The sequence below is a fragment of the Neolamprologus brichardi genome, chromosome 1 (genome assembly GCF_056152115.1).
Source record: "Neolamprologus brichardi isolate AB-2024 chromosome 1, ASM5615211v1, whole genome shotgun sequence".
NCBI lineage: Eukaryota > Metazoa > Chordata > Actinopteri > Cichliformes > Cichlidae > Neolamprologus > Neolamprologus brichardi.
The window spans coordinates 26068908-26094455 of NC_142104.1; the positions used below are offsets into that span (position 1 = coordinate 26068908).

The following is a 25548-nucleotide window of genomic DNA, read 5'->3' on the forward strand; positions in this document are numbered from 1 at the left end:
TTCTGCCTGTTTCTCATCACCATAAATTAAGAACAAAAGAGAAGACTGACCCTTTAAAAAATAAAAAAAATCATATTTATTTTTGGATACTGAATTGGAGATATCAAAATCAGCCACACCTTGACATTGTTGATTCTTTAGATCTTGAGGGGTGATTCAAGACTTTCCCACAGTGCTGTATTTGAAATTATTTAAATGATTTGTGGTGATGTAGGGATTCTTATCCCATACCGTTCCAGACTAATCAAGAACTGTTGGTGGCGATGACACAAGCTATAGCATTTAAAAAGATATCTCTCAGATGATTGGGAAGACCGGATAATTATTTTAGAAAAGGGCACAAATCTACGTCTTTATTTGGAGGACATATGTCACAAGGTGTGACATATGTCACATGTGTGGAGTTTGCATGTTCTCCCCGTGTTTGCGTGGGTTCCCTCCGGGTACTCCGGCTTCCTCCCACCATCCAAAGACATGCAGCTTGTGGGGATAGGTTAATTGGATAATCCAAATTGTCATTAGGTGTGAATGTGTGAATGAATGTGAGTGCAAATGGTTGTCTGTCTCTGTGTGTTAGCCCTGCGACAGACTGGCGACCTGTCCAGGGTGTACCCCGCCTCTCGCCCTATGACAGCTGGGATAGGCTCCAGCGCCCCCCGCGACCCTGAAAAGGATAAGCGGAAGCGGATGGATGGATGGATGTCACAAGGTATGGAGAGATCTTTGTTTTGTAGCAATGGCCATGTTTATGTTTAGTCTGCCTGATGAATGCATGAGCGATGACTGGGAGGATAGTGTGTATGGTTTCATGTGTTGTCTTCTTGTGATGATACGTCCCTTCCCCGGTATTTTGTGTGTTTGAAGTATAAATAAACTAATGGTAGTGGCCACAATGGTAACTGAAAAATAAAAGCCATTGAAAACGGTGCATTTTATTGGAAGCATACCTGATTTGAGCTGATAAGTTTGAGCAGCAATGACATGAAAGTAAACAGAGCAAAAAAAACCCATTTGGTCTGCAGTTTGATATAAAGAGAGGTTAGCAAGCCACACGGAAGCAGTTCTTCTGGCTTTTAACATTCAAAATGAGTCAGAGCGTCTTTGGTTCATTCTCAGTAATAAACACATCACTTATTTACAGAGCATTTACAAGAAACAGCAGTGCAATCTCAATCGCAAACATGATAAAAAAACAACTCTTTCCAAAACTCACTGTGCTTGAATTTGGGAACCGCTTCTCCACAAGGTATTAAAGTGCGTTCTTGGTCAGTAGTCAAGTACATAGTATAGTCAGAGCTATATTAAATATAATTAAATGAGTCTTAAGAGAGTATCCTTCAAAGCTTATCAGTAGGATTAAGATTTTTTTTCAAATTCCTTTTTGCCCTTACACTAATAAAACCATTGTTAGACATGAATACATGTTTATAACAATCTGTTAAGTTTTGTTAAAATGAAACTAGATCATGTTTGACTGCGTTTTAAAGTAAAAAAAAACCCAAAAACCAAAAAAATGTTATTTTAAAGTGCAGTCAAACTAAAATACACATGTATTTTCTTAGGCCACAGTGTTAATTTGTCAAACCAATCAGCTTTCAATACAGCTGAGTTGCAGTTGGCATACAACAAACCAAAAAAAAAAAAAAAAAAAAAGAGTCAAGATCCACAGCCCTTAGTCTCCCTGTTTTGCTTGAAGACAAAAGTACAGGGGATGTGGCAGTGTTATCTGAAATACAATCCATCCAGATACATAAACGCTTGAAAGAAAACAGGTTGTTACTGTATTTTCAGATGACCTGAGCTTTTAAAAATCATATTCATATACTGACACCCCCCCCCCCCCTCCCACACACACGTAAGTCAAACAGTAGATTATTGGTTAAAAGCTCTTTTGTGAATGTTTGAAGTCACTCATGCATCAGTGCAATTTTAGCTGTTAAGGCTGCAGGTTGCATATGTTTGTAAAGCATCTGAAAATCCCATTTTTATAATTAAAATTAAAAATTAAAAAAAGACCAAGAAGAATAAGGCCACACATTAAAATTAAGTATACAGTGCTGCTCTTATTAAACACAATCTGAACCCAAATTAAGAAACTGATTGGGAGATATTCACAAATCTCAAACAATATTTACAACTTCACACGGAAAAAAATTGGCTTGAGAAAGATAAATAAATAATTTAAAAAAGAGGAGGGGGGAGATTACATTAAAAAAATCACTTGTGGCAGACATATCAATACTTCCTGAGGGTGAAAACCTGAAGCAGGCTCAGTCTGCATCAATTATACTGGTGGTGTCCATATCGTCTAAGGTCCTCTCGTAGCGGACGGTAGAAGGGAAGTAGGCTCGTTTTTTCTTGTAGATGACAAAGCCGAGGGCTAAAATGAGAGCGATGAGGGCCACGATGAAGAAGCCCAGTGCCACCGGTGAGCCTGCAGACTCTGAGGAACAAACGTTAGCACATCATCAGCCAAAGTCCAAGAGGCAGCGTGTTAGACACAAACTAAGTTCAAAAAATGTTTCAACTAAAACCTCCTGTTATTACAGGTTTTTTAGTGTGAATTAATTTTACAGCAAAATAAAATGAAGAAAAAGTTGCCGTACTTTCTGTGTTTATCATGCAAATAACAGAGGAATGCTCTCATCCTTCAGTCAGCAGCAAAACAAATTCCCACAAAGTGTTAGGGTTTGTCTCGACACCTGTTGTGATACTCACTTGCTTTCGTTTTGCAAACAACACGACTGTAGCTACTCTCGCAGGGGACCAGATTCCAGTTCCCACCATTGCCTGCCACCATGACAGCACACTGGGACCCGGACTTCTTCCCGGTTCCGGCTGTAGATGACCAGTTAGAGAAATCCAGATGGGAGCCATCCTGCGAGGATACAGGCTTACCTAAGAGGACAAACAAAAATGAAAAAAAGAATGAATTAATGTCATATTACTGTCCAGCTTTTATTTTTAAATTGCGATTCTTACCTTGAGCATCAAGATCTATGCCGAGCCACACTTGACTGGTGATGAGAGGGTGTTCAGTGATGTAGTTGGCCAGAAAATCATTTTCGTCTTTGGTTTCGATGGTTAGTAGATGAGAATCTGTCAGTAAAGAGAAGCCGCAGTTCACACAAAAAATTCAAATTATTTTGTATAAAAATATCAGAGAAGATAGACATGAATATTCTACCAGACAGGCCACAGGAGGACAATTTTGATTACCCACAGCAAGAGCCCATTCAATTGAGAAAAAAACAAAGGAATGAAATGGGTCACCAAAGCAGGAAACACAACAAACCAGTAAAACTGGATTTAAAAAAAGGTTTAAAAACCATTTATTTGCTATGATCACAAGTAGAAATTGTGAGAAATGTTAAAATTAAGTTAGACTTTTGTTTTTGCGTTGCAGTATTGAGCATTAATTTAAATATAATGCTGCCAAGGCTCACCCTGAATAGGGCATACTTTGTGTTTTAAACAGCTGTTTGTGATGTGTGTACATGTGTTTTGTTATGATTCTATATTATGTATGCATTTATGTATATTTTATTATAATGCACCGTCAAAGTTAAGTCAACATATATATCAACTGGCAAAGGTCTGGGATCCAACCACCCCCGCCTCAGGCAGGGTGCAGGAAATAGGGGTATATGAAGACTCGCCGGCTCCCCTGTCTCAGCATCTTTCAGTGTTCGGAAGGATAAATAAGGATGAATAGGATAAATATGACTGTGTGAAAACTGGAGTGCTATTAAAATTGAAGTCAACAGTGCTCATCTACAGTTTCCCCCCCAAACCCCCCATGTCTAAAGCTTCTTTTCCACTAATATCTTCTCGGCTCAGGTCGACTTTTTGGGTTTCTTTACACAGAAAACAACAACTCACCCATCTCCCGGCAGAGAGCCTTGGCCTGTTCCATGCTGTAGAGTCTGTAGTTGTAGAAGCTCATGTCAAAGGCGTAACAGTGATCCTCGTGCTGAACCCACTTGGGCTTACCATCGACCTGAGGGCAATGATTAGTTTCTGGGACATCTTGTAGTTTGGCTCCTGATTACAAAAACGGAGAATGGAAGATAGACAATGGTTAATGACTAACCAAAATGAACTAAATCACAGGTAGATGTCCTGCTTTTACAATGTACAGTTTCACCCAAAGCCAAAAAAGATTCAAAGCTGAGTGTTTTCACTACTGTAAACCATTCAGTACTGTTGGATTATAGACAAGCTCTGTTTCTTACTTAACCAAAGTAGTACCAATTTTTTCTATGAAAGTTAGTGTCTTACTTTGGCTAGAAGAGGTAATATTGGTGGTGTAACAGATGGCGCCATCGATCATAGCATTGCAGCTGGTCCTTTTCCAGTCTCCAGCAGGGTTTATATAAATACAGTTGGTTTTCGGTGTGTCTTGGGAGTCAGAGATGGTGGGATGGTAGTCAAATTTTGTTCCATCAGACCATTCATAGGCTGAGCCACTGACCTGCACACAGAAACAAAGCATTATGGGTGTCAGGATGTTATTAAGAGGTAAAACCAAATGGGTGAAGTGCAAACGAGATGAGTTTGGATCTACTATGATGAAGTGAATATTTTTGCTCAGTTTCTGGCTGCCAAAAGTTCTTACAGCATAGTTTGACAGGCCAATCCAGAGTGGGAAGCCATCCAGCTTGGAAATGAGCCTCAGGTGTGTGTTGTGCTCCACGTCATGGATGCTTGCCAGGTGGCCTCCAAGCTTATCACATTCGACTAGAGCCTGAGACCAATTCAACTTTTGGGTAACAACCCTATATGTTAAGTTACCGTACTGCTGAAAATCCTTGGCTGACTGGTTGTATTCTTTCTTGGGTTCTTAGGGGAGAAGGATTAAACACATAAAGTGTTATTTTTAGCATTAAGCATTTTTAGTCATGAGAACAGAAACAGGCAAATACTATTAAAATGTAGATGTTTACTATACCATAATCCAGCTTGCAGCTCACAATTGTCCTCTGCTTGAACACGGGGTGTAGCTCTTTCTTTGTGACGAGAATCCATGTGCCATCAGTCGTGAGACCGGCTAAGAATGGGTTTTCTAAATTTGGTCGGCCTTTCGCCCAGTTGGAATATTGCACATTTGTGCCATCATACCACCTTGTCTGGTCATCTATGGCAAAAGATAATCACTATTAGCTCTGGCACATACACAAGCACAATAGGACCTATTGTCAGTGTCTGTATAGTATGTAAAACACAGGGCAAGGTAACATTAGGCTGCTGCTATCACAGGATCGGATTTTTACAATTGTTACTGATTGATAAAGAATGGTGATGTAAATGCAAAATGACCTAGGGACTCAGTAACCTTGCCGTTATATCGGAATTTAACCACAATACAATCGCTGATTCTGGTGCCCTATTGTAAAGAGTCACATTGTAAATAAATCGCTCTCACTGGGGCGGACTGACTCGGATTGATTGCAGCATGTTGCTAATCTATTTGTGTGTATAAATTAGATGGCAGTTATTAAAAACCTTCACCAATCTGTCTGAGAAAGAATCCAGTCGGACCAAGTTGGGCCACGATTATTTGGAAACATTGCTTCTTTCTGGGCGACCTGCACAATCAACTTGCGATCAAAAATGATCTCTCAGAGAGAGTGTGGCAAGCTCAATGTGTGGGCAACCAGCTCATTGCTGCATCTGCTTGTAATCAGTCACCAAATGCAAAAAAAAATTCAATCCAATGATTGGGCCACCTCCAATTTTTTCTAGTCACAAAGATGTTCCCGTTTTTTTTCTTTGCCCTGGTGTGACTGACCCATTTGTCTTAGAGGAGAAAAAAAAGGGTCAATTCCCAAGAGCTTTGGTAACAAGACAACCAAAAATAAAACATCTACTAAACACAGGTAGTCATACCCACCAATGTTATCCTTGAACAGTCCCAGCCATACAAACTGGACCAATGACTCAAACGGCAGCAGCTGGCTCTTTATAAACTCGTTCTCTTGTGCATTTCGGATAGTCAGGATGTCTGCATCTGCATCTGAAACATATACACACCATCATTAGTATCTTTAGCCATGCTGAAGAACACTGTGTGACTAATATTATCAAATTCTTACGAAGTTTTTTGCAGGTATTCTCAATACGTCCTCGGTTATACGACTCCCATCTGGAGCCAACCAGCTGAAATGAGTAGCAGTTATTCTTCCAGGGGATCCAGTTTGGACCATTTTTTTTATGGGGGCACTTCACTAAAACATCCTCATGTGTGGGGATTTTGTGCTCTGTAAAAAAACCAAAGACAACAAACAAATGGCGTAACGATGCCTTACAAGAAAAATAGATAAAAGCTTTGATACCACGAGATTAAAAAGCAAAGGATGATAAAGGATAATTATATACGTTTCTAGAGAAATTAGGAAGAAACTGCTTTGCCAAAGAAATCAGGAACATATTTTTTTTTATATTAATGTCAAGAAGCTACACTATATCGCTCAAGTGTTCGCTCATCTGCCTTCACATGCATATGAATTTGAGTGACATCCCATCCTTAATCCATAGTGTTTAATATACTGTCAGCCCACACTTTGCAGCTATAACAGCTTCAGGTCTTGTGGGTTTTCCAGAACATTTTATGGGAATTTGTGACCATTATTTCCTGAGTGCATTTGTGAGCTCAGATACTGATGTTGTACAACAAGGCCTGGCTCACAGTCTCCACTCTAATTCATCCCAAAGGTGTCCTGTCACGTTTAAGTTGGGATTCTGTGCATTTCAGTCAAGTTCTTCCACACCAAACTCGCTAATCTATGTTTTTTTTGGACCTTGCACTGATGTGCAGCCATTACTATATCCTCACTTACTGCTTGGTTTGTGGCAGACAGCACCTCCTAGACTGTCCAGACACTCAGTGGCTTTCCAGAAGCCATCGGTGTCCAGGTAAACGCATTGGCCACTAGTGACATCAGAAGACCAGCGACTGAACACAGTGTGACTTTGGTCAGTCCAGTGGTAGTGGTTCCCGTTCTGAGTGCGAAAGAGACGGGAAATCATTTTAAGGACTGTACAAGTGATGAGTTCCAACAGAAGTCCCTTTTGGTCCACTTACATCTTCGCTAAAGAGTCCAATCCACATGGGTGTTTTTGCACGGCTCACGTGCGCGGTGAGGACGGATTGCATGTAGGTATCAGCCACGCTTGCCAGGTCCATGTCGTTTTTTTTGCACTCCTCTAAAGCCTCAAACCAGGTGAGATTTTTGACAAGCAGCAGCACGGTGTGGTTATTGACAACGAAAGGCTTCATGGGGACCTGTGGCTCCTCTAGCTTATCTGAAATGAGAAATGATACATGTCTTTTATCATCTCATGACAGGGCTGCAAGAGACCTGATTCTCTGTGCCTTTGTGACACAGAAATGTATCTGCTTTGCACTCTGTCTTTTAATGGAGAGATTGCTGTAGAGATACGAGAGGAAATTATAGGCGAGAGTGATGGGAAACGACATGCAAGGAAGGTCCACGCTTATTTATTTTTTTTGCTCCATGGATGTCTCAGTTAATAACATTAACCCCTACACTACGATTCTAAAAAGAGCCCTAGTGCAGTTTTTGCTGCTCATTTATCAGGATTTATCACATCAGGTACATCAAAGTTCACAAGTTAAGCACTTATAAAATTAAATCTCAGGATAAACATGCATGTTTTGGGTGAGATTTGGATAATAAAGTGACAGGAGTAGAGATTCACCTGCATAGTGTTGGCAAACAGCCACATTTAGCATCTTTGTGCAGCTGGTGTAGTCCCAGGTACCCAGCATGTCAGACTTGACGTTATGGAGCATGAACACGCACAAATCCAAACTCTCCAGATCCCATGGCTATCAAGAGACACAAAGCAAATAATTCATCTGAAGTTTGCATTAAAATAATTCGTTGGAGATTTGGGTGTATTACAATAATGCAGTCATGCTTCATAACTGTACAAATACATGCTTCTGTCAAATATGTGGCGCGCCTAAAAGAGATATCAGCTGAAGCAATTTACTTACATGAAAAGCCACGACTTTGTGCATGCCCAGAAGCAGAGGGTTAAAATTTATGTAGTTAACTGTAGAACTGTCAATCCATGAAGCTTCGCTGTTCTGGATTTTCATACCAATCCATGTTTTGTCCACGTCTTTTGTGTCCATCAGGAGGGTGTTGATAAAATCTGAAACACACATTTGTTACACATCTGAATTGTATAATATTTTGCACTGTGGATTGCACATTTACACTCTTGTAGACTTCTGTCACGCTTTTCATAAACTACAAAACTCTGTCATATATATATATATATAGCATGTTAACGTTCTCACCTTGCTCCACCTGATCGGAGATGGTGACCAAGGTTCCCTTAACTGTCTGGCATTCCTCATTGGCACCCTTGAAGTTAAAAGGTTTTGAATTCTTCATCAGCGTGTAGCACTGCAAAAGGACACCAGCATCATAATCACTACAGCAGAAAATGCCATTAAGTGCAACTCAGGCACTGGGTTACTAATCTATGAATAAAATACGCGACTGATGGCAAAAAAGCCACATTATCGGAAATAATTTTACAAGCAACGTTCTATCACTCAAGCATTAAACGAAGCATTAACATTAAAACATATCATTAAAATCCTCTCTATAAAACTGCAGTAGTAAATTTGATTTGACTTTCTTCTATGGGGATTTTTTCCTAAAATATAAACTATCATTGCTTCCTGATTTTTAATCACTTAGGACTTGTAAAAAATGACAAGAATGTAATATGTACGTAATAAACGTGTCAGACTTTATTTCTGAAGGGGATAGATTCCTTCCCACAGGGCAGTCCTCCAGGCTGAGGCTCCAGGGGTTTTTTCTCCACTAATGTCGTGTTCACTCTTTCACACACAAACGGTAACCTCTGTGAGCACTGATCAGAGTCTGCAAGTTTAAATAGGACAGTAAATGTGTGTATAAGTGTTAGAAGTAGTGACTGTAAGGGTACCCCACAGCTCTGTGTAAGGAGAGAATAAGCAAGAAGTCACTCGTGCACTATGTAATTTGGCTGAAACGTGTTTTCACTGTTTTTAATTGAAAAAAAAAAAGTCAATCATTTCACTGCACTAAAAGCAAAGTGATTTTTTTTAAACACAATAGTTATTTAACTTTTAGCAGGTAAATATTTGATATGACTGCTCTTTGCTCCTCAGCACAATATGAGCGTAGAAGTTCTCACAACGAATTGAATTTAAAACCTTAATCATTCTCAGCCTTACACAAACTCTCTGGTGTTTACTCACCGGGAAAGACACTTTCAGGAGTGATGTAGGTGCAGTTACCCAGGGGAAATAAATGGTTATGGAAAATAGAGCTGTACCTAAACCAAACAGAATTTCAGTGAAGCTCAGTATCACATTTTACCACATCTATACAAGTTCAAAGTTCAAAAAGGTGTGTGTGAGACTGGCTTACGTCATAGGGAATATGCGTCCAGGCTGGCTCATATCAATCCACCAGCTTTGGTTGTTGGAATCCGATATCTGTTTAAAACATGCAGGTTTAAGTGTCACACAATTGAAATTAGTTGTATCAACATCTGAGGTGACTTATATTCCATACTGTGTTTAGTAAGTATGTATCTAAGAAGTATGATGTTGACACATATCTTTTATTAGAAGCAAGTGTCACGGTTGTTACAGGTTAATAGGACTTATGCCCCCTTTTTCTCTAAATAAATAAAAAACCTGAATATAGTGGGAAGAATTCCTCTTGTGATCAGACTTCTTCATTGTTAGCTGCCCATTTATTATTAGTTAGATTTTATAAATGATGATTATGAAAAATCTTAACAAAGCAAGAAACAAAAACAGAGGTTTCCAGGTTGTATTTCAGCAAATGGGATCCTTCTTTAGTTCTCTGCATAGACAATTTATGTGCAGTTAAAGCCTACTCAAGCTTGACTGGATGAAATAACTAGAATCAGGAAACTTCCAGCACTAATTTTTTTCCCTGCCTGACAAAACTTGCTGATTCATACCGATATCTGCTTAAAATGAAGAAGAACTAAGTACAACCTTACTGCCTCTATAGCATTTAAGAGTGTAAGTAGCAGCCAGGTGCTGGCAGAACATGGAAATACAGTTTAAGACTGCAAAGCTGCATCTGAACAAACCACAAGACATCTGGGGGAAATGACCTTTGGACAGAAGAGTCAGAATTCACATCTGGTGAAAAACAACCACAGCACCATAAACACACCAACTGTCAAACACGGTGGTGGAGGCATGAATTACTTGGGCCCCTTTCTATCAGTGAGTTGACCATGAACTCTTTTGTATACCAAAGTATTCTAGAGTTAAATGTGACACCGCGTCTCTAACAGCCTTGTTCAGTTGGCCCAAAAAGGGTCAAACAATTGGACAATGCTTCAAAGCAGAGCAGCAAATCCACAACAGAAAAGAATCAAAGTGTTGCAACGGCCCAGTCAAAGTCAGGACCTCATCCTCAACATCAATGTTAATGCGGGACCTCAAGGAACAGCAAAAAGAAATGAGAATGCTGCTCTTGTTAAGCTTGTCTCAAATAAACAGTCCAATATTTCAAAATAAAATAGGCTTTAATCAAAACTTCAATCAAACGTTTCTGATTATGTTGTTTGCCACTTGTAATAGTGTGCCACTTACTGTATGTATTGCCTTTTGGATTTTAATAGCAGCATTGGCGCTAGTTGGAGCTGCCAGTGTGCCGTTTTCTGAATCGCAAAAGAGCCTCGCCTCCTGAAAACTGAGCGGTGGCTTATTAATAAACCAAAACTCTGCTCCATCCACAAAGATGGACGTGTCATGATGCCCATCTGAAAAACAACACAAACAACTCTAACGTTACAACACATTTGAATAAAAAAAAAAAAGTCAGACTAATGATAGATGCAATCACACTGAACAGATGATGACGAGGGCATTACCGGGATTGTACCACTCTGGCGTTTTCGGTGTCACTCCTGTTGAGACATCAAACAAAGAATTCAAGTAGATTTACGGTCAAGTCCATCAGGTTTTTAAATTATACGGAGACATCACTGCTGTACAAATGACTCTTTCACTTTATGGACCTCCAAATTCCTGTTAATTAGCTTAATGAGTGTTTTGAGCTCTTCCCAAACCAGTACCAGCCTTTATTTGGTGCACACACAGACTATACGTCATCGGTCACAGATACAAGCTCACCTCGGGGTATTTGGCAGACCCATTCCAGCTGCGCGTCACAATGAAAGGGTCTGGGGTAGAACGGTATGGGAGACACGTCGTGCAGCAGATAGTAAAACACGTGTTTCAAGCTGTTCGTCATTGTCTGAGGACACAGATGGGTTTTGCACAAACATCACCAATAATGAACAAAAATCGGCAACACAATTCTGACATCACAGATCATGTTCACTGTCTGTTTGAGAAGAAAAAAAAATGCAAGAGCTGTTTGTGTCTGACAACATGAAACAACTTTTAATGCTGAGCTTTTGTAAGAGAAAGAATAGAGACTACAGATTCTAAAAAGCACACAACTGTGTAAGCCAAATGTTTCCATCTTTATTAAAAGTCTCAGTTTAGCGACCCACCTTGAATGCAACGCAGTCCCGATCGTACGCATCGTCCTCGTAGAAATTTCTGTATGAAATATCTAGAGATACCTATTAAAGACACAAACATGATATGAAGCTCTCCGCCAGATTTTACAAAAATTGGTATACGTGTGTTTAGAGCTGGGATACTCACGGGCCGGCCGTCACTCCACTGCCACGAGCGATCTGCGGGGTTTCTCCTGTTCAGGCCGATCCAGAAGTACCGATTATTACTGCAAGAAGAGGAGGACACTGTGTTACTCAACCAGCCTTCTTTCAAGTAAGAAGATAATAATTAGAATTAAAGACAGTTTGATGTTTCACATAAGCTTTTATTTCTCCCCCCTCGCTGACTCAACTGCAACGTGCGAAATGCGAGACAGGAGATGGTATGTATTTATTTTAATGCTCGAGCCGAGTGCGCTCAATGTTTATGTGAGCAAAGAGACAAGTTTGAACTCTTAGGTATGCTCCCACGAAGGCGAAGCAGCATGTTTACAAGTCGTCTCCTCGTTAAAGCGACTAGATGTGCCGGTCCGATAAAGAAAAGGCTGCCAGTACACACCCCACCACCTCCCGTACACACTCTTTTGTTTGAAGTGTGTATAAAGGTTAAAGCCATAACGAATATTGATTTGTTCATACAGGAAAGTTCCAAAGACTCCTGCCAACAATCACACTATCAGACATGAGTTTGACACATTGTACATGTTAGAAAAACAGAAAACTATAGAAGGACAGATTCTTCAGCATGACCAAACCATTAACAATATAACTGTTATAAATGCTACACCACTTTAGCATTAGTGTTTCTATTAATAGAACTTGAGCTACTACAAATAACATTTTTGCAGCATGGGCGATCGTGGCTCAAGAGTTGGGAGTTTGCCTTGTAATCGGAAGGTTGCCGGTTCGAGCCCCGGCTTGGACAGTCTCGGTTGTTGTGGCAAGACACTTCACCCGTTGCCTACTGGTGGTGGTCAGAGGGCCTGGTGGCACCAGTGTCCGGTAGCCTCGCCTCTGTCAGTGCGCCCCAGGGTGGCTGTGGCTACAATGTAGCTTGCCATCACCAGTGTGTGAATGGGTGGATGACTGGTTGTGTAAAGCGCTTTGGGGTCCCTAGGGACTAGAAAAGCGCTATACAAATACAGGCCATTTACCATATTGTTAACTAGCCAGTTAATTCACATTTATATAGCGCTAATTCACAATATTTGGCTCACACATTTTATAATGTAGGTAGGGTAAAGACCTTACAGTGTTTGGGCAAAACCCCAGCAATGTGAATGCTGAAGTCTCTGCCTTCCATTCTACCGTTAACTCAAGGAGCCGCAAGGGAGCCAGCAGTCTGAGAACTAAGTGCTCTATTGGGATAATCCAGTATTATGAGGTCTTTAGGAAAAGATGGGGCCTGATTATACAGATTTGCCTTTTTCCTGCAACTGGTCATACATTTTCTATGAATACAGAACAGAACTGCTTTTGAGAAGAGCCACGCTGACAGCTGTCTCTTTAATAATGACTTTACACTTGGAAGTTTTCACTAACTAAGATGGGATTTACAGACAATCCGCTATTACTGGTGAGCCAGCTCTCACCGGGCTTTATCCTGCTGGTTTCAGCAGCCAGTTTTATTTATAGAGCGCCAATTCACCAAAACAGTCAGCTAAAATCCTACAAAGATCCTACAATAACACAGAGAAAATGGCAAGAATTAGATGACCCTCTATGAGTAAGCACTTGGTGACAAAGAGAAGAAACAACTCCCTTTTAACAGGAAGAAACCTTTAGTAGAACATGATTCAGGGAGACAGGTTTGGTTCTGTGAGAGCTGCCAATCAGCAATCTTAACAGACACAACCCCAGAGAAATCCAGAGCGAGGAATGATGCTCATTTTTCACAATTTTGAAACCTCATTTGCTCGTTTTTTTAAAAATAATTCAATTTGGGCAATTTTTTTTCTTTAATGTGACAAAAACAAATACATTTCTTTCTGCTGGTATACAAACAATAGTTCAGACAGTATTGCGTGTTCCTGTGCTTGACTTGTGACTTGATGCATGTAAGTAGTCCTTTGTTACTTATAACAGGAAACACAACTTGTGTTGATTGTGTGCCTACCTGATAGCCTCTCTCATAATGAAGTGTAGGGCTCTCATTTCATCCAAGTTTGTGAAACTGGGAAGATTGGCTCCTAGAGCCTGACAGAACCTCATGGCCTCATCCCAGGAGCGCTTCCTGCTCAACCTTTCTTCATGAAACACCTGACAAGGTGAAAGAAGAATTTAAAACAGCTTAGATGGTGTAGACTGTGAAAAAACTCAGTTTAGCTATAACCAAACTACATATTACTTCCTTTCAGGAGAAATGATCTTGAAGCCTTGTAAAAAAGACTTTAAAATGTAAAATCAGTGCAGTGCTTTTGCCACAAAACAAAAGAACCATCTCTTATTGGTGCTGTTTAAAGAGACACACACATACACACACCTTGTAGCAGTATTTGATGTTTGGCCTGGACACCCAGCCATTAGGACACGATGCATTAAGGTTTGGTTCTGGTTCTGGGGCAGGAGGTGTAATGAGATCTTTTCTACAGATGGTGCCGGCCCTGAAGAGAGTGCAGTTCTTCACCTCCCACTTACCCAAAGGCTTTGCAGTGGAAATTGCAACACACCCTCCTTGCCGATCTATAAAGAAAATGAAGCAAAATGAAATTCAATCTCTAAAAGTGACATTTATTACGTAGATTTTGCCTGTTACGATAACCAGTTCGGTGATGTTATGACATATTGGGGTGGAGCAGTCCATTAAGTTACTTGGGTCTTCATTTGTTAAACATCTATTATAACATATACGATTCTATATAACATATATTCTCACACAAACATATAAGATACTGATAGAAGTAAAAGAAAGTTCAGCTCTGCATCTTTTGGTGTAACCAATACCACCCCAATAGGGATTTATATCATTTATCTTTACAGTCAAAATATTGGCAAAGTACACCCTTACTACTTCCATAGTAATTAGGAGGGTAAGCAGCAGCCAGGTGCTACTAATCAAATGCACTTGCTTAACCGATGATCAGACACTATGAGCACCTCTATAAAAGCAGAAGCATTCAGGTGTGTGTCCGCAGAATGTCAAGGAGGAAAGTCATCAGCAATGATGTTAGAGAAGCAACTGTTGCTAGAGCTCAGACTCTTCAAGTCTCTACAGATCTCAGTTTATGCCTGTACAAAGTGTGGCTGAACAAACCACAAGACCCCTGGAACAATCTGCTGTGTACAGACAAGTCCAAAGTAAACATATCTGTCTATGATCCAAAGCACCATGTTTGGTGAAAACCAAACATAGCACATCAACAGAATGCCAACTGTGGCAAGCACGGTGGTGGAGGGGTCATGACTTGGGCTTGTTTTGCAGTCACAGGACCTGAGTAGCTAGCAATCATTGAGTCAATCGTGAACGCCTCTGCATATCAAAGTATCTAGAGTCAAATATGAGGACATCTGTCCAACAGCTAATGCTTGTCCCAAAATAATATAATGCAGCAGGACAACAATCCAAAGCACAGAGGCAAATCTGCAATGAAATGACTGAAAAAGAAATGACTCAAGATGTTGCAATGCCCCAGTAAAATCCACACCTCAACCTGATTGAAATGCTGGGTGGGACCTTCAGACTGCTGTGTATAAGCAAATGCCTGCAAACCTCAATGACCTGAAGCGACGCTGTCAAGAAGAATGGGCCAAAATTCCTCCTCACCAACATGACAGACTGGTAAAGTCAAATAATGATTACTTCAAAGTGACTGCTGCTAAAAGTGGTTTGATTTTTACACCACTTCTGCATCTTGGCTTCGTTTTTGCTAAATAAATAATGGAAAAATGTAATACGTTAGATGTTGCTGCACATCTTGGCTTGTATTTACCTCTTTTTAAGGAATGCTAAGAACTAGATCATTTTTTATTATGTTGACTGCATGTTAGTGAGTATTCTCAGGTGCACAGACATTTCTCTGAATAGCGTATACGGAACATATAAAAAGGGAGATGGCCATATTTACACTAGGTATGGATTTTGATTATAAAGGCCAGATTCATCAAACCTTAGGCTCACACCTCATAGCCTTCTCATTTCATGTCAGGCTCTTTGTTAATGACCAAGCTATAGGGGTATAATGTATGAGTGTGTCTGGTAAATTTCACATTTCTAAAAACTTAAATGGTTGAGAAAAAAAAAAATCAGTAAATCTGAGCCTCCACAGTATAAAGAAACTGCTATTAGAGGTTCACAATTAAATACAATGTGTTGTAACACTATAGTCTGCTATAACATTTTATATACAGATACTTTAGCCATTAGCCCTAAGTCTTTGTACCTGGTTCAAACCCGCCCCAGTTGGTGTATGTTGCCACATCCGTCGACCCATCTGCCCTCACCCACTTGTACTCCCTGGTGCTGTTGATGTCCTGCAACCCTATCCAAAAATACTGAGTTTCCTTGCCTGCCGTCTCTTGAAGCAGACTATTAATAAAGGCCTGCTCAAACCTGGAAAGAACAGTCAAATGTGAGTGAGTTTCTTTAACTGCAAAACCACAGAAATGTAATATAGGTCATCTTTTGGAGTGATAACAAAAACCCTTTTGATTACCTGTTTCTTATGGTGACGTTGCAACGGTTCTTGAAGGACACTTGCGTCATGTTCACTTTATAACAGGAGTTTCCATGTCTCTTCCAACCCTGGTCAGTTAAAAAGAGTCAAATTTTGCAAGCTAGAACTACGTCTCTTTCACGATTCAAGTTATGACATGCATGCTGTTTTTCACAACAGGATTTCTTGTCAACTGTCGCATGAGTGTTTTTTCCCCCCACCATCAAGGATTACAGTTTTGTTTTCACTTTACAAATCTATTTGCTTCTATCCGCAACAGCTGCCAATAGAGCTAGACATCTGCTTCTCAACTCCTTTATGACTCCATAATGCCATAAAAATCATCTGACCCTTACAGTAAGCTCTCGTTATAACACCACCAAACATATGCATGGGTTCTACATCCTTCTAACATATGAAATGTAATTGCTGGTGTGGAGGCGTAGAAGTATCTCACCACACATTTAGTAGGAAATGTAAAATACTGCTGGTTGTGAGAATACTCACATCTTTCGAGCTACATCCGACCTGTGCTGCTGATTCATTGACCTCTCCTTTCCTCTGGCACATGAAGGGCAGCATCTGTGTGCAATCCTCAATCCGCCAACTATGAAACTGTGGAAAAACAGACAGCGTGCGTTTCTGCAAGACCTCAAACAGGACAAATGTAATGCTCTTGGCAGTACATACAAAAAATGTGCACACAAGGCTTGAGTACAGTGTATTACACCAACACACACACACACCTCTCCAGTGTAGGAGACACAGCTGGTATCCGAAGTGGGCTGGACCGGTTGTGATGGAGCCCAGTAAGTGAAGGTGATGGGTGCTCCGTCCGTCCAGTTAAAAATGGTGGGGTTCGTGCCGACACCAACCAGACCGATCCACACATCTAAAGTCTTGCCATCTGATGAGCAGTAACACACATGCAAACATTTTCAATTTCAAGCTTTGTTTAAATTTGACTCGAACAGTGAAAGCATAGGCCTGGAAATCATTCTCATCAAAAATAAGGCAGTAGGGTATAAATCACGATACTTCAGTACTAACTGTATGGCTCTATTAAAAAATAAAAAAATACATTTTGTACATAAATAGAGAAAAGGAGAACATGTTAGGAAGACTCATTAATATATTAATTATACAATTATTTATAACACAAGAGAAACTTGGACAGTATTACCTCCGTGGAAATTAGTGCTGATCATCTCTTTGCTGTCAATCGTGTGGAAACTGGCTAAAACTCCATTCTCAGCTTTACACTGTTCCTGGGCAGCGTTGAAGTTCTTTGGCTGCTCCATCAACTTGTAACAAAGTCCGTTCCACGGCACCCAGTCATCCTTACACAACGTTTCTTTATAGACAAAAGAATCTGTAGAGAGAAGTCAAGTCACACAGAGGCCTTGAGGGGATTTGGGTGTTTTATATCAAGACAATTTAACTTAGAGGGCTTCATATTTTGTACAACATCCACAGTGCTGTATTATCCTTAAACCATTTAAACCAATTTAAAAGAAAAAAAGGAAAAGGTTTTGTGAGAAAAAAAGTGACAGAAGAGGCTCAAACTTATTGTATTATTGTATTATGTTAAGGAAGAATGTATATTCCCCAATCTGTTGGTGAATGGATGCTTGAGGTTGCTGCCAGCTGCTTAGTGAAATGCACTAAAAATGTTATGATTGCTTTGGTTGCTAGCAGATTGCTGTGTTCACCCATTATTTGCATAAAAGACACCAACGTGTCTGCAAACACTCGCTGACTATTGGCTGGGCAGATGGTCATAAAGCTTCTGGGCTGTCGCCAGGTGAAAATGTTTACGAAGAGGGTGCTGCACCAAAAACAGATCGTGATCGCTTTAGTTGCCAAGAGTTGGAAGATGCCAAGTTGTCTTCAGATGCTTACCATTAACTCTACAACACTTCACCACTGCAACCAGCACATTTCAAAAGGTTCAGCTTTGACTTTGAAGACAAATGTTGTCCATTTCCAGTTTGCATTATACTTTTTGATGTCTGAGAAGTACTTAAAAGACTGTTTGCAGTCTGATAAGACTTCCAGACAAACGATCAGCAACCGTGGCAACCTGCTAGCAGTCAAAGCAATCACGAAAAGATCTTTGGTGCAGCGCTGTATACCTGCTGCAACCCCTGGTCAGTTGGGAAATATACATCTTTCTTTTGTATGTGGTAGTTGCCAGATAGTTGCCCTCTGTTATTGAGACCTTAGCAAGCTGACAAACTAAACTAAGAATACTTGTTAGCATTGTTATTGTAAACTTATTAGCATGCTAACATTAGAATTCATCTCAAAAGCATTACTGCGTATCAGCACAGCTTAGCAGGGCCATTAGGATTAGCACATTATTTTTACCTTCATTTGACAGAACAGTGAAGATTTAGACAGGAAAGCGATGAAAGAAAGCGGGGGAAGAAACGCAACAAAGAGCCCCAAACCAAACCCAGACTGCCGCAACAAGCCCTGCGGTATATGTGGTGAACCAAATCTGCGCTCAAATCTTTTTTTTTTTTTTGTAAGTATGACTCAATAGAAGTGTAACTGCTGAGCGTCAGCAGCCAGCTCACCTGTTGTTGTTGTCTCACTGGCATTGACTCTTTTCTTGCAGACGTATGGCAGCCGCCTGTTACACGCCATTGTTTCATAGTTGTTCTTAGAGTTCAGGACTCCACAGTCTGACAGAATGATGATGGAGGTGGAGGGCATTCCTGTTAAATATATAACCACACAAATATCAATAAAAATAAATAGTGACTGCGAGAAGGACAAGAGATGTGGGTATCATTCACAGCTTAGCATATCAACTGTGCTTTGCATAGAAGTTCAAAGTTCTCTGATCCAGCACAATCTTGTTGATGAGAGCAATCACAAAGAGTTGATATCAATAGAAAACTAAATGACTGCAATATACTTCATGCTACATTCATGCTTGCTCTTGTTAAGAAGAAATACATATTACAAAAGCTAGCAGGCATTACTCAGTACTATAAATGGGTCATTCAACAACATTAGCAGTCGCAGTGCCACAGTGTGTGGCACAGTGGGTTTCTTCACAACACTAGTTTCATTGTTTCTCTGACCGACACCAACGCTCCCTTTCATAGACGAGCAGAAACACAGCATTGATGCAAGATTTGGTGTGGTGAGAGGACCAGGTGTTTCTGGCAAGTGAAACTGTGTTATTCTGGTTTTGTGGAAACAATGCCTACAAACGAGGCTGCAAAATGAGAACATGTGCAGCACAGTTCTCAGAGAGAATGAGTAGTAAGTAACAGGTGAAAAATACATTCATATTCACTGTTACCTTGTTCCCAGCGTAACATGGAGAGAGGAGAGCCATCTGACCACTGCCATCCTTGAGAAGTATCTAATTGGTGAAGGCCGATCCACATCCTCTCAGGCATTCTGCGAAGGCCGTCCAACACTGCACAATGCAACACCACAGCACACAGGACAAGTAAATGTAATAAAGGAAATTGTAAGTCTCATGCAGTTTCAATCATCAAGTTGAAACTTTGAGCCTCCACAGCTGTTTCATTTACTCTTTAGATGCAATCTCAATTCCAAAAAGATGGCCTGAAGATCACACGCATCCAGTTGCAGGCTGATGATAATAAAGTAAGATTTTGTGAGCTCTGCAAACCCTTAAATTCAGTTTCTTTAATGTACATTTTACACAGTGCTCCAACTCTTTTGGAAATGGGGTTGTATAGGCGAACATTTTACAGTTCACCCTTTTGTAATCATCCACTGAAAATCCCAAAGAATGACGATTAAGAAGCAAAGGACATAAATAAAACAAATTGAGGAAATGAAAAATATGTGGCTTCTATGACATCATACTTGGAAAATTCAGAAATAAAAAAGTAAGAACAAAAATCCCAGGACTTATTTAGACTGAAAATTTGCAGTCGTTCACAGATTCTTTTCCTTTCTGTACGTCTCTACTCGTCACACAAGGAACACTAAATAGGAGAAGCAGACTAATAAACTAATAAAAGACAAAGCGATAGAAGGAAGGAGAAAGAAACTTTAAATAAAGTCATTTAGAAATCACCACAGTACAGAAAATATTCACATTAAGACAGGATTGTTTTAGAAGGATTAGTTCTGACTGACTAAAGGTAGAAAAAGTGTGTTTGTGTGTGTTTTTTATTTCCAGGTTGTGTGACTAATAGTTCAAGACCTTGAGAAGCACAGGCCTGCTCATACAGTGACAATCGGAATAATGTTTGTCATTACTTATTTATACTTCTTTTAAAATCAAAATCTCGAGCATTACTCATGTCACCATTATTGCATTTTTCTTTGTTGTAAATGAGGCATTTCTGTCACAAAGACAATCTGAATGTACTTATTTTTTTTTAACTTTTGTGTTTTTTAAATTGTATTATGGAAGTAGCCGCAGTAATAGAAGTACTAGTAGTAAGTCAGTCTTACAGATTGTAGAATTGAGCTCATCAGGCCCAGAGAAACTAAGCAGATCTGCTCCCTGACTGCGACACGAATCCAGAGCTTCGTGCCAGGTCACCGCACCGTTGGTGACAAACTCATAGCATGAATCGCCGTCTGGACCAGCAAAAAGAGTCTGGCAGCCCTCCTCTGCAAAGTCAAAGACACAACAACAGTATCAGTATCAACAGTTTGTGTTTCATGTAGCTTCGGATATTCAATATTAACAAAGAAAAGTGGATTTAAGCTTGGACACATTTATGTGCAACGAGAATAAGTCATTAATATCATGAACGTGAACTGTTATATTAATATAACAATATACAAAAAGATTATTAGGGTAACTTTTTTAAATAGGGTAAATATTTTGATGTTGATATAAGAATATATTCTTTATATATAATATGAGTCTAAAGTTATACTGCTACATGTGCTGCAGACAGTGCTAACTATTAATGGAGCTGACCCCGCCCTGTTGGTTAAACTGTGCAAAGACATCATTTGGAAATGACCACACACAAAAAAAAAATGCTTTATATGCTCTCAAAAATAAATATGTTAGGGGCTTGGTGAATAAAGAAACAGTTAAAAAACATTAAACCATTAAAACTACAAGTAAATAAAAATACAACATGCCAGGTTTCAGACAGTATCCCATCTTCTTGTCTTGGTCATAGTCTGAGGAGGTGGCACACCAGGACATTCCAGGGAATTCTGCATCGGGGAGGCATCCATGATACCAGCTGTTATTGTACTTGAAGGGGAACTCACAGGGGCTGCCAGCAGAGTTCCCATCCATGGTATGGATGACTGCACCGAGAGAAGAAGTGAACAAAGTCAAAGATCTATTTCAAGCCCGTGGTAGTCGTTTCATTTCGACGACTCGTAAATCATCTCACAGCAGTGACGGATGAGATGAAATTTGATGCCCTCCTGCAAACACCAAAGCACCTTCTTCGTACCATAATACACACAATCAAACGTGAGCTTCCAATATAGACAGCTCATCCTACTCCTTAGATCAATTCCTGTATACTGATAAATAAATGAATGTGAAGAAGGGGAGGTTAGGCTTGTTTATAAGCCAACGTCTCTCTTCCTTCCTGCACCCCCAACAAGTCTGTGCAGAAACTGAAATCAAAGACGATGCAAAAATTGTGCTTTGTTTATTGCTTCAGTGACAGAAAAGAAACAAAGTCCCAGGAAAGGAGTTTTGATTCAGTTAAATGCTAAACGTAGCATGTAAGTGCATCTTCAACTCAGTCTGCATCATCATTGTGATTGAATTTAATATTCATGCTCTCTGCACTCAAACTAATTTTCCTGTATTGCCACAAAAAGGATCTGAACGCATAATAATGGACCATTTGAAGAAGAACTTCTCTCTAAATGTTACTGCAGACATGAAAAATGACAATAAACAAGATGCTCTTCTGTTTCAAATAGGTGGATCAGACGTGGCAGCTGAACAGGCCTGGTTGGTCTTGCATCATGTACTTCTAGAGCACCTCCTCTTCTTGCATAAGCTTCAGTGTCCTTAATCAAGAGTTTAAACTGTTTTAATAACACACAGTTATTTAAAATGTTATGGCCAAACATTCAGTCACTACCTGAATATTTCTTTAACCTTGCAGTGTTCGGTGGAATGTGCATCAAAACAGGAATGAACGCAGAAAAGAAAGTAGAAGTCTGCGTTACAGAGCCTTTGCACCTTGCAGACATGCTACAGACGATTGCACGACCACAACGACAAACAAAAGAAACGGAACAGGCAGACTCTACGTTTTCAGAGCAAGTTGAACACCTGGAATTTGACACCCTGTGTTGTTGCCCAGCACAAAGAAGCAATAACTGAGAGGCCTGACAACAATTAAGCTGATCGGTGTGTTTAAAAGGGACCAGAATTTGTATGGTCAGGTGACACAAGAGCCAATGTGTTACAAGCCTGGACTGTCTTCACATTTAGTTCAAGAAGTGAACACAACAGAAGAGCAAGCTGACTTTAACTAATTTCTTGACAAATTAGTTCCTGAAGCACTATTCAGAAAAAAGAAAGAAAGAAAGAAAAGAAAACAGCCAGTCCATGTAAGCAATTCTGTCTCTTAGATAAGAGAAAGGAATCCACACTTACCGCGGTATGGCCTCTGGCAGATGTTGTCTTGGGATTCTCCTCTTACCCAAGTGTCATTAGTTTCCCGACTGAGCGCTACTTTCCCTTTGCTGACCGCCAGGCCCATCTGATAAACAGTGTAAACAACTCCATCCAAACAGCTCCACCATAACAGGATGTTGGAGCCACAGTCGAACATAGTCAACATCTTGGAACTGACGTCCAGCGCCATGCAGAGCGATGTTCCCACATGGAAGAGCCGTTGACCTGAACCCCACTTCCACTGTTGGGACTTGCTGTTTGAGTTGCAGGTGGCGAGGCTCAGGTTTGCTGGACCACTTGCACTCAGGCATTTCCCTGTGCTCTGGTGCTGAATGGTGAAAGCATCCTCATCTGTGATGACAGGACAGAAAACACAAGTTTAAGGGGGACTTATTACGCCTGGCTTTGCATTTTTAGTCCCTAGACGGTGCTAGAGTAGCTTGGCATGAGCCACAGTTCAAAAATAATCCTCATTTATCTTCCCCTGAGTTCATTCCACTTCTCAAACAATCCATTTCAACAAGGCAGCCTTGGTCTGATCGGCTGCCCCTCATCGCTACTGTGTTCCCACACTGTCACCAGTTCTCAGACATAATTAAAGTGAAGAGGTTTGCAGCTCTTTATCCTCATTTTTGAACTTAATTCTAGAGTAGCTTTGCATGACTCAGCACAAAATAAAACCTGAAGCCTCTTTAAGCCAACTTTATTCTGATTGGCTGACACTTGTAAACAAAAGGTCCGGAAAGCACCTTTAACAAGCTAGATTCCATTCCTTGCACGGAAGTTACCTTACATGTTTACTGTGTCTCACTAAATTTTAACAGCTGTAACAAAAACTTTATTATTCATTCATTTATTTAATCGGGACGTCCCTCGAGATTAACATCTCTTTTTCAAAGGAGACCAAGCCTTTGAACCAGTCTGAAGCGTGACGCTTTAGCTCACAGGTTTTAATTGCACACAGGCAGACCTCACTGTTTCAAACTTTGACCTTGTTTCCATGATTAATGTGGGCACACACCACTTAGAGATCTGAGACTGACACATAAAAAAATGCTTTTTAAAAAAATTATATATGCAGTGTAAATGCATACCAATACAGCTCTATTAGAGTGAAACTACTCGTTTAAATGAATACATAATAAATGTAATAAATATCCCCGCACGGAGAATTATTCATTTGACTTCATAAAAGAGTTTCATATTTATGCTGAGAGAGGGGAACTATAAAAGAGGACAGTAGGCGGGGACAAGGTGATCTGGGTAAATGTTTACAGGCTGAAGCTAAAGAACAACTGAGCAGGAATACTATCAGAGTACAGTTTCGACTTGGTGTCACGGCAGTAATCTGCCGATATTTTGGCTCTACGGAGCTGCTCGGGACGGAGAGAAGGATGAGTTAGCGATTTCTTTGACCTGTCAGATATAACACTGGGGGCAAGAAAACAACAAAAAAAATAAAACAAGCAAACAAAGTAATAATAATAAAAAAAAAAACGATCATCAATCTACATATGCAAACGCAAATCTTGTCAGTTAAAAGTGTCTGGCATCCTAAAAATGAAGTTCGCGCTTATATGAGACAAGTTTTTGCTCATTTGCGTCAAGTGAGGAATAAAGACGCGACTTGGATGAGAGTGTGGCAAGTGAACAGAAATGAAAGCAAAGTGTCGGAACTACTCACCTAAACCTGCAGCTGGTGAAGCAGTTTCCCAGTGAACAGCTGCCTCCAACAATATCAACAAACAAAGACAAAGAGGCGCTCTGGATAGACTCGGCATGGTCACGACCGAGTCTTTCTGTTATAATCATAAAGCCTCCTCTGAGCGTGGCGCACTTCGTTTAGGCCGGTTGATAACTGAGCTCCAAAGCGAAAGTGATCGCCGACGCCACCCAGTTCTCCCAGTTGAAAGGCTTGTCATCCACTGAGTCCAAGTCAATTTAGCAACAAACTTCCGCTTTACGAATAAAACAACAGCAACTACAAACCTTTCGGGGGGGTGGGGGGTTGAGCGTCTGATCCATCTTGCGTAGCAGACACAACAGGCGCATGCAGAAGGACTCTAATAGAAGTCAAAATTATATATATCTATATCTATATGTAAAACCATATCCACATAAAATAAAATAAAAATAAAATATTACAGCTCAGGCCCGTTTTATGCAATAATTATGCAATTTACATAAATATAAAAAGGGGTGTTTCCAACATGGTAAGAAATGAAACCAATTCCATTATAAAGTGAAACCCTAAGTCAAATTAGATTTTTATTTTTTATTTTTACCAAAATCAGTATTATCAGATACAATTTAAAAAAATATATTAGAACACATTTACATTTAAAAACATATCAAATTACGAGTTTAAAAATGATATTAGGCTATCCCAAATTTGAGAAACTTCAAATAAAAAATAAAAATAGGACTAAGGAGTAAAAAGTGTTCCAGAATTATGTTACAAATTTAAATACTTAGCCAAAAATCTGATATTTTTAAATTACGATATTGTCAAAAAAAAAAAAAAAAAAAAAAAACCCTAAAGAAAAAAGTTGACGTAGTGAACCGTTAAATTTTAATTTGGAAGGTGGCGACGTTCTTCTTCCGGTTTCGCCCTCAAATACCGTGAACTTTCTGGTTCTTTTCTGGCATCTTCCTTTCACATACACTTCC

General features: G+C 40.0%; 1 protein-coding gene across 1 annotated transcript; it reads right to left on the minus strand.

The window, feature by feature from the left end:
* Positions 1 to 823: 823 nt before the first annotated feature.
* On the minus strand, positions 824 to 24837 carry ly75 (lymphocyte antigen 75). The gene is made up of 35 exons (XM_006780386.3): positions 24563 to 24837; positions 22858 to 23229; positions 21363 to 21536; positions 20715 to 20876; positions 19579 to 19698; positions 18842 to 18982; positions 17443 to 17631; positions 17006 to 17166; positions 16767 to 16874; positions 16260 to 16348; positions 15987 to 16156; positions 14090 to 14289; positions 13724 to 13866; positions 11756 to 11834; positions 11599 to 11670; positions 11213 to 11336; positions 10951 to 10986; positions 10670 to 10839; positions 9459 to 9526; positions 9287 to 9363; positions 8794 to 8927; positions 8333 to 8441; positions 8024 to 8184; positions 7723 to 7852; positions 7085 to 7305; positions 6840 to 7002; positions 6096 to 6260; positions 5894 to 6016; positions 4952 to 5137; positions 4619 to 4842; positions 4282 to 4474; positions 3883 to 4044; positions 2983 to 3099; positions 2719 to 2898; positions 824 to 2443 (listed from the first exon to the last, which is right to left on the minus strand). The coding sequence occupies exons 1-35, from the start codon at positions 24657 to 24659 to the stop codon at positions 2271 to 2273; spliced, it is 5193 nt and encodes a 1730-aa protein (XP_006780449.2). The 5' UTR covers positions 24660 to 24837; the 3' UTR covers positions 824 to 2270.
* Between the last annotated feature and the right edge of the window lie 711 nt (positions 24838 to 25548).